General features: G+C 45.0%; 1 protein-coding gene across 3 annotated transcripts in view; it reads left to right on the top strand.

Moving 5' to 3' along the window:
• The window catches only part of MRPS5 (mitochondrial ribosomal protein S5), a 288,002-nt gene that overhangs the window by 231,582 nt on the left and 38,970 nt on the right, over positions 1–17,450 (top strand). For 2 of the 3 annotated variants that reach the window (XM_061350356.1, XM_061350358.1), the window contains exon 1: positions 15,260–15,383. In XM_061350356.1, the coding sequence (XP_061206340.1) occupies positions 15,320–15,383 (64 nt within the window). In that variant the 5' untranslated portion in view covers positions 15,260–15,319. Of the gene's footprint in view, positions 1–15,259; positions 15,384–17,450 lie in introns of those variants that run through there. The other variant, XM_061350357.1, reaches the window with a different exon arrangement.

Genomic DNA, 17,450 nt, shown 5'->3' on the forward strand with positions numbered 1-17,450 from the left:
CATCACTTGCTGCATATCCACTATTCATTGGCTTCCTGCTCTGCTCTTTTGTCTGGTGCTTCCACATATTCATTCTCCTACAAACAAATGTCAAGCTTCCTTTGCAAATCTTTATAGGGCTGGAAAGTTTACTTATTGTCGCTGAAAAAGGCAGCTCTTCAATAAATACAAGAGTCAGAGACAGTAAAATCAGTGCATGAACCCAGCTGACCTGCAGAAACCTGTGTAAAATTATGACCCTAAAGACTGCTCCTCTTTGCTCTGTGTTTCATGCCTGGAGGAAAATGTCTGTGAGCCATAGGTAGAACAAAAGAAACAAGACCTCTGCATTGGGCCTGAGGGATGAGAACAGCTTGTTGCTTTGTGAAGCTATGTGCTCTTTGTCAGTCCATAAGTGCCATGGAAATCCAAGCCATGGGCTTTTATGTGCTGGAAGGATTAAGGTTGGTGGGCTGAGGGCTATCCATGCTTCTCTTGTTTTTGATCTGTGTTTATTGCAGGGGCTGTGGCCTGCTGTAGTAACAGAATTGGAAGAATGCAGAAAAGTCAGATGAACAGGTCCAGTCCGCCCCAGCATCACTCTGAGGGTGCCAGAGATTGCCCATGACACTGTACTGCATTCAGAACAGTCACTTCAACATTTTTGCTTTCCCTTGTGGAATACATCTGATGGTTAAGTTGGGTTATATTGCTCCACTGGTGAAATGGTTTGTCAATAGAAAGGTAGTTTGCTCTGCTCAAAGCTTTGGTGATCCCATAACAGTACTGTTACTGTACTGAGGTGAGATCCCTCACCTAGTATCAAGGTTTATCTTCTTATAAGGGGTACAGTGCAATGCCCAAAGGTGTTCCTTTCCAAGGCAGCCAGGTACTTTCTCCCCTTGCTTGGGAGTTTTCTTGCTTTGATGTTGCTGTTTCTTTTTCCTCTAGTTCCACTTTAGGAAGTTTCTCCCAGCTCTCAGGGTCACACTGGATTTACTCTGCACTAATTGCACAGTAAACAAAGAAGCAGCTCACAGGAACCTGACTGGTATCCCAGTGTATTTTGTAATGCCTTAAAATGTCCAATCCCACATGTACAAAATAAACATTTAAAAACAGAGACAATTTCCAGTGTCTGACTTGACACAGCTTAAACAATAGCCTAAGTTTTCTTGGAAAAGAGGACCTCAGTATTGCCTGGCTTGTTTATGCCAAGAGAAAACATCTTATTTGCAACCACTGTAGCATGTATTGCTAGGGAGGCGAAAGCAGCATGGGAGCAGGCTATGGATACACAGAAGGTATGAACCACGCTGGTGCCACATGCAGAAAATGAGTGCTGCCCCTGCTTGTGCAAAGAACACCCACAAGAGTTTGTCTTATAACATGAAAATAAGCTTTGCAGAAAAGTCCACCTTTGTGACCACGCTAACACACAACTTGGCATAATACATGTATTGAAGTTGGACATGCTGAGCATGTCTGACAGCTTGTTGGCTGTGTGCTGTGCCCCCAGTTGGGGTGTCTGTTGTGAATTTAGGAGCCTTGTGTTTTGCATGTAGCTGCTGGCTTACACTGCACTGTAGGGCGTGCCGAAACTCTGCCTGTCCCTGGCTTTTCTCTCCATGTGGCTAATGAGGGACACATTCTCATCCTTACTGTCCTTCCAGGTTAGTTCTGCTCTGACAAAGGTTTGGATGGCCTCAGTTTTTGCTGTTTTGTTTTTATTCTCCAGTTTGTATCTCCTTTTTATTTTTTGAAGAAGGGTAAAATATGGTTGTTATGGGGAGAAGCTGTGCCCAGAAGGCTAAATGCTTCAATAGAGAAAAATGGGAGAGAAAAATACTGCTCTCTTTGCCTGGCAGTAGCCAGGAAGAGATGCAATTCTCCTGGGAAGTCTTGTTATTAAAGATCAAAGAGGCTCAGAGAAGCCTTGCCTGCTTTGGAAAAATTCTCCAAAAAGCTCTTAGCTCCATCCACAAGCTGTTTTCCATCCCCTAATACAGACAGCAAAATATTTTGTGAGTCTTCTTTAAAGCAGTGAACTAAAAAGTGCAGACTGTGAAGTGGGATTTTATGGCCCCACATATATTTCCAAAATATGTTTATACTCCTTATGGAGACTCAGCATGGAGTAATACGAAAGGCAAGGTGGGGACACTTGTGGCTTGGATAGGAACCGCTGAGCTCACTCTGTACTCCCTGCTTTTGAGGAGAGAGCTGGTGCTGAGCAGGTTGCAATTCTGGGGCCAAGGTTCTTGCAGGGCAGAGGAAAAAGCATTCAGTGAGGAAATGTGTTAGACTGCAAGCATCAACATTCAGAGCATTTACTCATAGAGGAACTATAGAAACCTGAGCAGACAGCCGTAAACCAGAAGTATCTCATAACAAGAATGTTTATCAAGAGATGGAGCCAATAGGCCTGGCCACTATTGCTGAGCATCAGGATTTCCCTAGAACACAGGTGCTTTATTTCTTTTTCAGCATAGTTCTGCAATAAAAGCTCTTTTCCCTCTAGGCATCAGTGGCAGATGGCAGGCCATAAGTGTAATTGCATAGCAAAGACATGGCTTTTGCAGCAGCTAATGGTTTCTTTCAATAAATGATATAGGCAACAGTGTTTGTAATTGGTCCTTCTCAAGGATTCTGAAAATCAGAAAAGACTAAAACATTTACTGAGCTCAAAATAGAATAATGAATTCACAATTTGTATTCAAAGCATTGGCACTTTATTCTGAATAGGTAACAAACAGCAGGCAGACCAAGTATCCATCAGCCTGATCATGTGCTCAGCACAAAGTGTTTCTGACTGTATTTGTAATGCATGGCAATCACTACATCGTCGCAGACAAAATATTTGGCTTTGTTTATAGATTTGGAAGACGTCTCTGAAACTTTTCTTCCCAAGTGACTGCGTTTCTTCTAAGCAAAGATAAACAAATGCTTCTCAAGGTATTCTCAAATCTCTAAGCATTTCAGGTTGTCTCAACTTATCATGATACAGAAAGTCACTTTGAGGCAGTAGGAGACTCCTGGGGCAAGATCTCAGAGAAATACTGTCAGTATGTTGCTCTTCTGACTGCTGGGCCCAAAAATCAAGGCAGTCTCAACCATAGGGAGGTACAGGACTGAGACTTGAGATCAGCTCTAAGACTTAAGTCACCCAAACCATGCTCTGGTGGCAGAGGATTGTCTGAACATCCGTGTAGGTATATCATAGGTGTGCCAATGCAACATTTGGGGCACTCTGAATTTGGACAGGGGTGAGGCAATGCATACAGCATGATGACAGTAGCTCTTGTACTTTCCCTGTTAAATCAGCACTGGGCGTCTGTCTCAAGTGCCTGAATATGAATATAACATGGGGAGCCAACGGGAAGCACTTAGGAAGTAATAGTGTGTCTAATAATCAAAGGAAGCATGACCAGCAGCTCAAAGGTGGTGATCCTGCCCCTCTACTCTGCTCTTGTGAGACCTCACTTGGAGTATTGTGTGCAGTTCTGGTGTCCTCAACATAAAAAGGACATGGATCTGTTGGAAGAAGTCCAGAGGAGGCCACGAGGACCATCAGGGGACTGGAGCATCTCCCGTATGAAGACAGGCTGAGAAAGTTGGGGCTGTTCAGCCTGGAGAAGAGAAGGCTGCCTGGAGACCTCATAGCAGCCTTCCAGTATCTGAAGGGGGCTATAGGGATGCTGGGGATGGACTCTTCATTAGGGACTGTAGTGATAGGACAAGGGCTAATGGGTTCAAACTTAAACAGGGGAAGCTTAGACTGGATATAAGGAAGAAGTTCTTTACTGTAAGGGTGGTGAGGCACTGGAATGGGTTGCCCAGGGAGGTTGTGAATGCTCCATCCCTGGGAGTGTTCATGGCCAGGCTGGACAGAGCTTTGGGTGACATGGGTTAGTGTGAGGTGTCCCTACCCATGGCAGGGGGGCTGGAACTTGATGATCTTAAGGTCATTTCCAATCCTAACTATTCTGTGATTCTATGATTCTATAATAAGAGTATGTTCTTGCCATAGCAGAGGAGCGTGTCCCAGAAGGACCAGCACACACCAGATACTGGGGTGCCTATGTTCAGCAAGTGCCACTTTGAAGGGCAGCAATAATCTCTTTTGTGAGCATTTTGAGGTTAATAGCCTGCCTCTGCACTGCTCATTTTCCCATTTCCTGAGACGATACAGAAGGTGCATCTTGATTAGGGAACAATATTGAAGCTAGGATGAGATAATCTTCATATGACCAGTTCATACAAAGTTGGTACAACCTTCTATACTGCAAAGAAGATTTGTTGGGTCTACTAGACCGGTTTAACATCCAGCCTGATGGATGATGGCTTATGTTAGGACTTCTGAGAAGCCAGCCTGGGTTTTATTCTGAAATAAGTAGATTTTTCTGGTTCATACTTTCATTTGTGCCTAATTCTTTTTCCTCAGACTGTAAGAGCAGAAGTACAAGGCAGCAGCTCCAGAAGCATACTTTTGACTCCTAATTGAAGGGCAGTACTTGGGTAGAGTTACAGGCAATCCTCACCTTGGCTTAAGAGAGCTACTCAAGTGACCTGAGCCACAGTCAACCACAAGTAACTGCTGTCATGGAGAAGGCATGCCTCATACTGGGATATATCACAGGCAGATGTCCTTCTTACATGTGTATAGTCAACTAGGTTTTTCTATTTGCTATTGCTTAGCCATGGTGGGGAGAGCTGTGTCTGAGCTAGGGCATTCATCATGGAAGGGATGTAGGATGCTGAACAGAATCACAGGGAAAGCGTGAGGTGGTTTTGAGGTCTGAGCCCTAGGAAATGGGCACTATGACAGAAAACAAAAGGAAGCAGGAGTTGGCTTTATTCAACCTATCCTGGAATGGCCTTCTCTGTCACCAGCGTTACTGGCCTTGCAGTCTGCCCTGAAGGCTGCACAGTAGTGATAAGCATAAATATTTTAACACTTCATATTAATGAAATTGACTGCCATGTGCCCTAAAGATAATAGGCTTCGAGCTGTCACTCAGAATATTTTAGGTGCAAACAGATGCTTTTTCCCCTGCAGCAGTTTTCCTCTGTGAGAATAGTGATATTATTAAAGTTTGCCAAGAAAGCATTTCACTAGCTCATTAAACACAGCTGCGTATTTTGTGTAGCACTAAAGCAATTCACTTAGTAATTAACTAAATGTATGATAAGACATTTTAACTAATATTGATTTTTCTCATGTGAGTGGTTTTCATTCATCTCAATCTAATGTCCTCCTAGCAGATAGCATGGCAGGGGAGAATCAACTGCCATCCAGGGTAGAGGAAGTCTATGAAACCACTGCATGGCCCTGACAGGCTTTTCATCTGAGCATGTCAGGTCGTCCTCCAAAGCAGCCATCCACCTCTGCACTGGACTTGCCAGCCTTATCCCTCTTGTCTCCTTCCTATTCCTTCCAAATAGCGATCTTGATATTTCTCCAGATTTTGCTGATGTCCATAGGTACATGCAGTTTCTCTCTTCATGCTGCTGCTGCTTGTGTATTCATCAAGGGTTGTTTGGGTAGTTTTACAGCCCTGTGGGTTGACCCATGTCCCACAGTGGCTCTTCCAGGTGCCTTTGCTCCTTGGGGCTGTTGGATGGCAGAGCTTTCTCCTCTGCAGTGGCCTCAGGCCCAAGGGAGCTTTGTTGAGCCAGATTCCCTGCATAGTGGACAGCCTGGGACTTGTTGGTCCTCTGAGCTTAAGGGGATGTATTTGTCATGCCTTGCCCTGCTCTACTGCTGTGCTCAGCAACTTGAATCTCCAGCATTGCAACTGCAATTGCAACGGCCCAGCCATCACATACATGCATGTGCATGGCACAGCAATGCATCTGCAGTTTCCAGCTTACTGTGCCTGCTGCAGGTGATCACCAAGATCTCCATCAAGAAAAGAAATACTTAAGAAGACTTCTGCTACATAGTCATGGGTTTTCTGCCCTTATGATTGAGCAGGTCTGAAGTGTTCCTAGGGCTCGCATGGGGTCAGAGAGTCCCAGTTTGGGTCCACCACTGGAATCTTTGCCAGTCTTGTTTAGTGTACCTCAGGTTTTCATGCAGCCTGGATCCTGCCCAGAGCAAGTTGAGGAGCTTGCCTCATCTTCTGAGCATTTAATGTAACTTCGCTGCTAGACTTCTCTCACTGGACTGTGAAATGGTGTTTTGTGTGTTGGCAATAGGCTGTAATGGAATCCCACAAAATGTTCCCATGTCACTGCTTAATGTGCTGCCGAGCAGAAATCTGGGGAAATGCTGACTATTACCTTTTTAGGCACTTGCAGCACCAGACCAGCATTGAAGTGAGGTTGATAAAGACATCTCTGAAATACCTCTAGAGTCAAAGTCTGACACACACAAATGAACAGGGCATTGAAGGGATTATCACTAGCAGCCTTCCTCTGCTGAACAGCTTACTGAATTTCAATATCGTCAACTAGGAACAGTCACACTGGATAATATGAATGCAAATAAACTTCCCCGCCACCACCACCAGTCCCCAAGGTATTATTTTTCCTTCTAGTTTAATGTAAGGAAGGTGCTATGTACCTATGAAAACCTTCAAACTCATTTTACCCAAGTTCGGGAGGAAGGAGGCAGGGGCAGAGAAAGTGGAGAAGAGGTAGTTTTTTTCTTTGGCAGATTTCTCACAACTCCCAGATCCCACAAAACAAAACATGGGTTCTTTAAGAGGAAGGCAATTTAATAATACTTTGAACACAGTCAAATTCTCTGTTTTAGTCTTTATGTCCTGGATCCTTCCACCCATCTGGCTGAGCCTGGGGTTTTGGTGCCTGGGTGCTGCACAGCTTACCACCCATGCAGGAAGGAAACAGTGGGAAAATCATCAGGAGAATCAGCAGCATGGGGAAATGTAGAGGCTTCTACAGCTTTGATGCTGGACTGACAGCAGGAGCAGAAACACGAATTGGTTCATTACTCTCTCAGCCAATACATCCATTTATGCATTCTTGTTTCCACTTCAAGGAAATGGAAGAGTGTGAGTAGTGGAGACTGTGCAGTCCTTGCCTGCTCTTCAGGCAAAGGGATAGTGGGAGAAAAGGAAGACACTGACAGCTAGGCAGGGTAAGTGACACTTCTGCCCAAAGGCAGGATGTAGCATTATACATGGAAAAAAGCTTCCTTTGGTTCAGGAGACAAATACAGCAGGTGTTGGTGAGACCAGAAGTAGAATATCCTGAAAGTACAACTACAGAAGCTGAAAGTGAATAAAAGCAAAGGTGACGCTGTTTTGTACTTCCTTTCTCAGCTGTATCAGCAATTGGGGTGGAAGTTAGTGCAGTCCCAGAACCCTTGTATTAACACCTGGTTATGATCCTAAGAACATAAGAGCAAAGATCATTACAGCCAGGTTATGAGTAAAGAGTAGCTCTCACACAAGCAATTGCACAGTATACTATTTGGCACACTGGTACCCCAGCTGTGGCCAGTGAAAACTTTAGCTCAAACTCTCCTGCTTAGGTGGGCTATGAAGGCATAAAAAAAATGAAAACAGAATAGAATTATAAACTGCATAAAAATTTGGTCAGCTTTCTGGGCTGTGAGCATACACTGCTGCCACATGTCTGGCTTTTCATCCATCAGTACCCTCAAGTCTGTCTCCTCAAGGCTGCTATCAATCCCTTCATTTGTCAGCCTGTATTAATACCAGTGGTTGCCCTTACCCCGGCGCAGGACTTTGCACTTGGTCTTGCTGAACCTCATAAGGTTCATATGGGCCTACTTCTAGAGCTCGTCCAGTACCCTCTGGATGGCATCCCTCCCCTCACATTTGTTGACTGTACCACACAGCTCTGTGTCATCTGCAAACTTACTGAAGGTGCACTTGATCCCACTGCCTATATCATAAGGACATTATGTAATAGGTAATACAGGGCTTATTATGTCCCTGAGAGTGTGTGGCATTTGACTGGTGTGGGTGGCCAAGTCCCAAAGCCACACAGAGAGCTGTTGTTCCTGTTAGCACTTTTGCTAGGTGCTCCCAGGAGCAGGGGACAGAAAGCATTTTTGCCTGTTCTGCACAGAGTGGAAGTGCTGAAGTTGGCACTGGCAGGGTAGCTTTTCACATCCTTTTTTACAACATTATCATGCTTACTTAAAATGCACAAGAGAGAGATGTCCAAGATTGCCTTCCAGATGCTGGGATGTCTGAGGCAGACAGTACAGACCAGTCTCACATCTATTCTGCCTATGTTTGTTCTGTATGACAGACCCTGGCACAGCACAGCCCAGATCACCTCCACCAGTTCACAGGACCTGCAGACAGGGGACGGTTGGGGGTTTCTTTTTAATTTTTTGAGTGTTGCATTAATTTCAAGTTTCCTCAATCTCTAACACGTCAGGGAGGGAAGAACAAAAATCTCATCACCTCTCCTCTCTAGAAATGTAGTTCAAAGAGATGACAGTATGTTTGAATTTCTTAAAAGTTACCTTAGGCAAAATGGGTATTTATTTTGTGCCTGAAAGCATCTGTTTTCTGAGCCATAACTTCTAGTCTCTGCCATTCATAATAGCTTATTTGGCTTATTGACATTCCTTAGAGATGTTCCAGTTCCTGGCAACATGTCTACTAGGACTGATTACACACCCTGAACAGGTTCCGGGAGGAGCTCTTAGCACTCCAGCCTCTTAATTTTGTGCTACTACTGCGGGTAGCTGACAAGAGAGTTGACTTTTTGCTTGGTTCTTCACTACATATCTCACGAATGACCCTTTGGTGTGTAAGTTGAGCTGGGTGTTGCTCAGATGAGTCATGCAGATAGGAAGCAACTGAAGGCAAGATGTTTGACTGCCAGATAGCAGGACAGCTGTGGACAGCAGCTCAAAAGGTCTGTGTGTCAGTTCCCCAGCTCGTAATGCTTCCTTGCCACCAGCACAGGAAAAAGGTAAAACCTGTTGGCCTGACATGCATCATTAAACCATATCAATAAAAGATGTGTATGGGGTGACTCAACCACAGACACTCCAGTACTTGCTCTTACTTCTTTAAATACAGGTGATTAAAGAAAGAATACACCCCAAATAGTCAAAAGAGCAATTCTAATTTGGGGCCTGTAGATTTAGTGCTGGTATTGAATGCCTTCATCCTGTACAGAATTTCTGCCTTACTTTGGGGTAACTGCTACCTTACAGGATAACCAGTTGCCTGTTCTGTTCTTTACTTATACCCATGTGCCAGATAGAGTCATGGACTTGAGCATGCAAAGAAGAGATTTGCACTTTATTTCATTTCCTGCTGCCATGCAATTATGGCCCTAGCAAGACAGTCTTTGCAAGAGGAGGCCTGCAGATGTGAGTGTTTAGCTTAAAAAATGTAGCTTCTCTTCCTTATACAATTTCTCACTGCACCCTCTGTATCATGTCAAGTCTCAGGGAAGACAAGAGTTGAATACCTGTAGTGAAGCCTGGTGTAACTACCCCCCTGTGAGCTCGTGCTTTTGGATTGTGCTCCTGCCAGCACAATAGTGACAACGGATTTGTGCTAAGCCCCTGGACTGGTCTGTCACTGCACAAACCCTGCCAGACCAAATGTCCATGTCCCCCAACAATGCTGCTAGTATGGAGTCCAGCAGCATCTCTTCACAGCCAGAGTTCTCTGTGCAACTGAGCACCAGAGCTGGTTTTTGGAAACAACAGCCTTCTGCTTCGTAAATGATCCATATGAGACAGGCAGAGCCTGGTTTGTTACTGCCAGCAACAGGAAGGAGAATACATAAACAATGTGGAGAATTGAAGAGTTGTTTTGTTTACTGGTCCTTTATCTCTGGCTACTGCCACACAGAAATCAGCTATAATGCATCTGATGCCAGGTGGCAATAATACGTAGATCTCAGTGGAAATACGTACATCTTTTAAAGCTTGAGCACCATAGTCAGATATATGCTGCCTTAGCTGATGGTCTTAGAACAGCCTTCTGGGCCTGCCAGACCCTCCTTTTCATGTATGTTTATTTCTCTGTATAACTGCTAGGCTACTTTTCCAATTGCACAGCCTTCAAACCAGGTGCCTGGCAGTAGTCATCTATTTCAAGAGGCATGTAAATTACCTTCTGTCCTGCCAGGAATTCAGAACACCTTAATGGAGCTGGCCACAGGAAAGCTTCAATCTATTTCCAGCTTTCACTTTGGTAGGTTATTGATAGCTTGCAACAGTGCACCTCAGCAACACAAGAGAAATTATGGCAGCAGTCACATTAAACTTTCTGATCAGCTACATGCTGGTTTCACATTGCTCTGCTAAAAGCCTGGCCATGGCTTTTGGCTCACAGATGCCATCTCAAAACAATTAAATATCAAGGAATGTCATTGCTGTCTGACTCATAACAACAATGGCAGAAATACTGAGGCACCTTCAGAACTGGAGGTCTGTTTATGACCCTTCTTTTGACTTCATTTGCAATACTGCTGTGCAACTGCATGTTCATTGTTATGAATGGACAGTGCACCTGCTCACTTCCCTGCTTGACTCTGAGCCCAACCAGCAGTTGCAAGGCCCATACTGACCACCTTTGTATCAAAAATGGAAGAGCAACCAAGGCAGAGCAAGCCTAGAGATGTATGCTCTAGGTACGTATGTTGGTATAATTTTGCATTGGGAAGAAGAGAGGTTTTCATACAGTGTTGGATGTGTTTCACCATATGCCACATCACACAGTGTTGTTAGATGCAGCATCGCTACAGCTGCTATAGCTCTGTCACGCATATCCCTGGTAATGTGGACACCTGGGGTTCACATTGCCTCCTCCATAAAACTGATGCTTATGTACAAATAAGAAGAAAAATCAAGCCCCAGAACTGTTGAAGAAAACAAGTGATCAGCCAAGTGTGAAACCTATGGGCTAAAAAACTAAGGGTATAATGGAGAGACAGAGAGAGAATACTGACCAGGGCAGGAATGTTTCTGTCTACAATTCAGTGAGCAGGTGTATTAAACACCCATTGAAGATCTCAAATTACTGCAACCTGTCTGGTTTCAGCAGCTCTGCAGCACCTCTAGGTTAGCCAAGACCTGTATTCTTGGCCACTCTCCTTGGCAGCTGATCTTTTGTCCCAGAGATATACTTCTGTAGCAATACTGGAGTTTTACAGCATGTGAATCTCCACAGATGGGCACAGCAGAGGAAATGAAACACCATGCAAATTCAGACAGGGGCAGAAGGGGAGCAATTATGAAAGGAAGAGCTGATTTTGCTGGCACAGAGCAAGGGAGTGACCACTTGGGAGATGGTATGCCACAGTTACTCCCGACTGGCTGAGGAGAAACAAGAGGTTTGGCAGGAACCCTAAAAACACTCTGATACTAAAAGGCAACAGCAATGTGGCAGGTAAGCCCCCATACCCTCAAGGATACTGCTGATGGCCTTGCTCTGGAATCTTTAAGGACACCTTCCTGAAACAGGTGCCTTGATGGTACTTGTCAGTCTGCAGCATGTACAGAAGCAAACTGATCAAGTGCAGGTTTCCGTGGAGAATTTATTACGCTTTCTCCTGACAACCCTTTAGGCAACACTGGCAAGTGGATATTGTGCTTGCATAGTGGGGCTGATTTGGCCCCTAGCAAGGAAGCTGGGACTGAGGCCTCTTCTATGTGTCACCAAGGCCTGGGATCAAGGTGAGCATCTGGGCTAAAATCTCCTTGGTTCCTCGTTATCCAGTGGCCCAGGCAGGTAAGGGTGCAAAAATTTGCATCTCCTCTACCTGGGGAAGGGGTTCCTAGTAGGCACACATTCCTGTTCTCTGGCATGCAGCTGTTTCTACCACACCTGGAGGATCTTCCTACTCCTTCAAAATGCCTTGCTTAGCATTAGTTGCTAAACAGCTAAATACTACTGAGGCTTCCACATTATAAGGCCACCCACAATTGCCTGTGGTGTCTCACCTCAACTTCACCCCTGGGAGAAAATTCTGGCTGATTTTCTCAGGGACAGCACCATGCCCAATGCCAAACAGCCAGTTCTATTGTTTTGGAAGCTTGTTTATCAGAAACTGTTCAAGACACCAGCCTCTTCCCTGCTGAAGCTGACCCAAAGTGCATGAAATCCTACGTCTCAGAGCTCCTCATTAGAGATGTTTCTTCTTGCACATCTGAAGTTCCTACCAAGGAAGAGCCAAAATAGTGTAATGCATACAACTGACATTGCTTTTACAATGGGAAAGCATACACAGAGGAGCTTTAATCAATAGAGATTTACAGGCAATGAGCCAGTCAAAAAAAACACAGTGTTTAGCCGTTTTTAACAAAAAAATTAGCAGTCTTGCTGAAACAAATGAGCTAGATTGAGACTTTGCTATTATTAAGAGATACAAAAACTCTAATCAAAATCACATCTCTGAATTTTTTCTCTGCTGGCATTGAAGTCCACTATTCATCCTTCATTGGAGCAGTCAGCCTGCCCTTGCATGGCCCATTATCAGCAAGTATTGCTGTCCCTCCCAGTGGCAGCACTGTTCACACATCAATGACTAATACTGTATCAAATCTATTTTACTGCCAAGCAAAACAGTTATCACTGGTGGAAAAATCCAAGCATGTAAGGTTTGCTCCAAAATGTAAATGACAGCACCCCAGATAGCAGCCTTATTGTAATTATTTTCAGTGCTGGTAGGTTATCAGATACAATGGGATTTTCCTCTACTCTGAAACAGCAAAGAAGTACCTGATAACATCACTTTGCTGAAAGTATTCCAGTGCTGGACAGACTAGATATGTGTTTCAAGGGACTGCAGTGGGATACTGAAAGCACCAGACTGGCCTGCTGAGTGAGGATTTTCCCTCCTTAGCTTCTCACCACAGGGAGAATGGTGACTGCACCATGGTGTTTTAACATCAGTTGTTCCCCCTTCAGGACACATCACCCCTCTGGGTCCTTTTCTCTACCATGCATACATCCTTTCCTGCCTGCCACAACAGCACCATGCTGGTGCTAATCAGGTGCTATTTTGTCATCTGTTTTCTCTCTAGCTTCTTGTGGCATCACCCACACCAGCTTCTTGCAGCATCACTCACACCAGCTTCTTGCACAGCAATCAAGCACTAGCACTAGTGCTTTTCTGGAGCCTCAGCCCTAACATAAAGACTTTTGCAGTCTATTTCCAGTTCTAGGAAGAAAACTTGTGATTCAACCAGGTAAAGTAACAGTTCAGAGCTACTGGAACCCGATTTTTAAAGAGAGTCTAAGTGAAATCCCCAAACCATTCTGAGTCAATTCAGAATTCTGTTAAATTTTCAGACTTTGAAGATTTTGCTCCAAGTTGATTTAAATTTTTGAAAGACTTTTCTTAAAATGTAAGTTCAGTTTTAGAGGGAGTAGGAGCAAAAGACTTGTAGTAACTCTCATGAAGGAAGATATCTGCCCACTTCTAGTTGGACCTTGATGCTGAATGACTAGTATTAAACTCTGGGAACCGGCTTTTAGGGCTGAGTATGACTTTTTCTTCATCTTTTGTAGTCTGTATAGCATAGAGACTGGCATAAACCAGTTGACATGAGACATTGACACCCCTACATTGCTGGCATTAAGCAGCTGTAGCAGTGTGACAAGGTGCAATTGCTGAACAGCTATTTCACTGGTTGCATTTTGTTTTTTCTATGTAACAAATGTGCACAAGGCAAATTCATTCTCTCCAGTAAATGATGTGCAGAAAGTGGCATTTCCATTAGAACACCCAGTTCATAAATAAAAAAGAGAGCTTAATTCTCTATGTGACACAATTACTTCCAAAAGAAAAAACTGGAAATAAATACTGCAGTGAACTTATCTGCAGGAATTTATGAGACACTAATTGGTTTTATCCTTAGTGACACTGCTATGGTTACATCCTGAAATACATGGTATTGCAGTGCTGTGAGAATGGGCATATTAAAAGCGCCTGAAGATAAGATAAAAATCCTGTTTAAAAGATTATGTCTAGCATCAATTTTGTGCCAGCAGCTGGTCTGTCAGCACACTACAGGAAATTCTGCTCTACAGTTTCTCAGTGAATTTTTGTTTCATCAGATACACAGCAATCATTGTGTTATACATTGAATCTATGACAAATACTGAACACATTGCAGGTTGTGTGCTTCTGCTCACTAATGCATATTAAACTACTACTGTAGTCTTCACTACTAGAACTAGTACATAAAGAGGAAGAATGTTAATGCAGTATTTCAAAATACTTGTACTGCAGATGAGGGCAATCAGACCCAAAACTCCATTGGCCTTGATGTACAGGAAAAAGGAGCAGGCGGGGGGGGGGGGGGGAACTGCTTTGAATCGTTTGCAGCAAGATTTTTCCAAGTGTTCTGAAAAAGCAACAATTCACCCCCTAGCATTCTGCTGCCTCTTCCTTCTCGGTGTAGCAATTCCTCATAGCCACAGCAGCAGGCACCTTGCAGAACAGATGATTTCTGCCCCACGAGGACCGCACCGAAGGGTACTTGAACTGCCAGGTCTTCTTGTTAGATTTGCTGAGATTAGGGTCTTGAGCAGTTCCTAAAGCACATCTGAGGCTGCTGCAGGTCAAGGGAGAAAGAGAGCTGCGGGGAGACTGCAAGCAGGGTTTGACAGCATTATTGTCAGGCACACGGAAGCTTTGTCACAGGCAGCGCTCGTCTGCGTTACCACAGCTTTTACTGGAGCCCACCTGTCATGGAATACGAGGCACACCTCGGCGCCAATCTGGCACCCGGAGCCACAACACAGCTATCTGCGAGGGTACACCAGATTAACCGAGCACTGCACAGCCCCCTGCACCTCAGGTGCGTGAAAACGGAATGGAACCAGCGGGACACACATCGTGACTCCTAAGGAAGCCGGACGAGCTCCAGACAAGAGCTGCCGCCCTGGTGTTCATGCGAACTTCGGGTTTGGGCAAAGCTCAGCACCTGTGACTCTCCCCGCCCCGCTGCATCCATAGCCCGGTCCCGCAGCTGCCGGCGGTGGCAAGGGCAGCGAATGTGGCGGTACCAGCTGAGGGCATTTCCCGCAGCCCTGGGCCACGGGCACCAATCACAACCCCACGCCTACAGAGAACAACACCGCGCCAACGCCGCGCAGCGCCCTGACGAGCATCGGGGTCCTGCGACGGGCCTCTGCTGCGGAGCTGTTCATCAGCTTGCCTGCTGACCGTTAGACATGCAGCTGTCCTTTGGGAAGCGGCCGGGCAGCGGAAGCGTTTCCATAAGGCTGCAACTGAGCGTGAGAAGTCGGTTTGCTGCACTCCGCCTTAGTTTCCGCTCACCTAGCCTGTCGCTTTTTCGTCAGGCAGCGCTTGGGGCAGCAAAGGACGGTGGCCGAGAGTGGGGGAAGGGGCTACTATGGCGGCGGCGGCGGCGGTCGGGCGGGCGTGCGCTTTTGGCGCCTTGCGAGCGGCGTGGCGAGGTGATGGGAAGCGCGTGGTACCGGGGGCACCTCCTCGGGGAGGCGGTAATCGCTTGGAGGCTTGCCTCCAGTGGGAACGGCCCGGTTCAGCCGGCCTCCGCGGGACCCAGGCCCCGTGCGGTTCCCCGCAGCCTGGGGTGAGGTCGGGTGTGTGTCCACATGTGTGTACACGTGTGTATGCGCCTAAGCCTGGAGAGTGGGTTTGTTGCGTCTCCGAAGGCTCGGGAGACCTTATCACTCTTACACTTACAACTCAGGTAGTTGTAACTACCTGAAAGGAGGTTGTAGTGAGGTGGAGGTCAGTCTCTGCTCCCAGGTAACAAGCGATAGGACAAGAGGTAACGACCTCAAACTGTACCAGGAGAGGTTTAGATTAGATATTAGGAGCAATGTCTTATCTGAAAGGACAGTCGGCCATTGGAACAGGCTGCCCAGGGCAGTGGTGGAATCACTGTCCCAGTAAGTGTGCAGAAAACGTGTCGATGAGGCCCTCGGTGATAAGGTTTAGTGGTAGTCCTGGCAGTCCCGGGGTGATGTTGGGTTTGATGATCCTAAAGGCCTTTTTCAACCTAGGTGATTCTGTGATCTGGAGCATGACCTATTAAGAGCAACCCCCTGTGGCCTGCTGCCTGCCTGCACTGGTATGACCTCGGCAGCGCTGCTAAGGGATAGAAGGAGATCAGAGTGTGTGCTTCAGAGATCACTGTCATACTGAGGTGTCTGTACATATGCTTATTTGTGTTTTGTAAGCCCTAGCGATTATTTCCCCTCTATTTTATTAATTCCATCATGGAAGAAGTACTTCGCTGTTTGTTGGAGTCAGCTCCATCTGTGAGACTTTACAGTGGTTAGTGTGGCACAGTATTAAATATCGAAGGATAAGAACAACACATAGAGAAGTGGCCTACGTGTGTGGATCAGAACACACCAGTTTCATACATTTCCCTGGCTGTCCAGTCACTCCTAGTCCTGCAGGAGCTACACATGAATCCTCTTTTATATCTAAATAATGCTAATGGGAAATTCAAAACAAACTTTTAAAAGACTTTATTTTGCATGTTATTCTTCTCTAGGACAAGAAGCATAATAAATGCCTCATGAAATAAGTAGCTTTACACTTGCATTGTCATCAGTGGACAAGTTTGCTGTTGTCAGTACTTAGCAGTTACCATATTTTTTTTTCTTCACATGCAGTAAGCATGTACTTCAAATCATGAATGGATGTTAGGCATGCAGATCTTGTTCATCATTACAGGGTTCGGGGCAGGCTAGCTGTGCCTTGTCAGTCATCTGTTACCTCATCAGCTATGCACCCTGATAATGTAGGTGAACCTATCTCAGAATTGTTTATACAGCCTAGGTAGCTTGTATGCACTTATGTTCTCTGCAAAAGTGATAATGAACTACATGAATGCCTGTGTGTTTTCCAAGGAAAGCTGGCAATTGAGGTGGGAAGAAAGGCCAGATTACATTGGTAAAAGTATATTCAAGCTTGATATTAGAACACCTGGGAGCTGAGCGTGTTTTTTGCTTTCAGCAGAGTATGTCCCATTTTTTCTCCCTCACCTTCAAAGGCAAAATAAAGTTCTTAGCTTTTTTTTTAGCTTCTGCAGTCTCCTGAAAACTTCCTTGCCTCCACTTGTAAAAAACAAAACAAAACAAACCAACCAAACAAACAAACAAAAAAAAAAAAAAACCCCAAAACCTAAGCAGTTAATGAATTTCTGGTCTCTTTCCTTTCTCAGGGTAATTGTTAATGAAGTGTAGTTACAGAGTATATCCTAAGAAAGAAATAATACTTCTTTCAAATAGACCAGGAAAAGTAAAAGGCTGCGTCTGCTTCTGAATAATTTATTAAAATAATCTGTGACTTCATGTGTGACCCTCTGACTCTTTCTGGTTTGATTACTTTGGTGTTGCATGCTTAGCCCAGGTAGATAATGACCCTTTCCATATGCTGTGATTTTAAATGCGTGGGTTTTAGCTTGAGAAATTAAGTTCTTTACACCCAAAATTTTCCAAGGCAGCTGGAGGGTTTTTAAAAAGCAGTTTGTGTTTTATAGTGGT

The sequence above is a fragment of the Neopsephotus bourkii genome, unplaced genomic scaffold (genome assembly GCF_033783945.1).
Source record: "Neopsephotus bourkii isolate Nb327-2 ecotype Australia unplaced genomic scaffold, CSIRO-AGI_Nbou_v1 NB_481, whole genome shotgun sequence".
NCBI classification, from domain to species: domain Eukaryota; kingdom Metazoa; phylum Chordata; class Aves; order Psittaciformes; family Psittacidae; genus Neopsephotus; species Neopsephotus bourkii.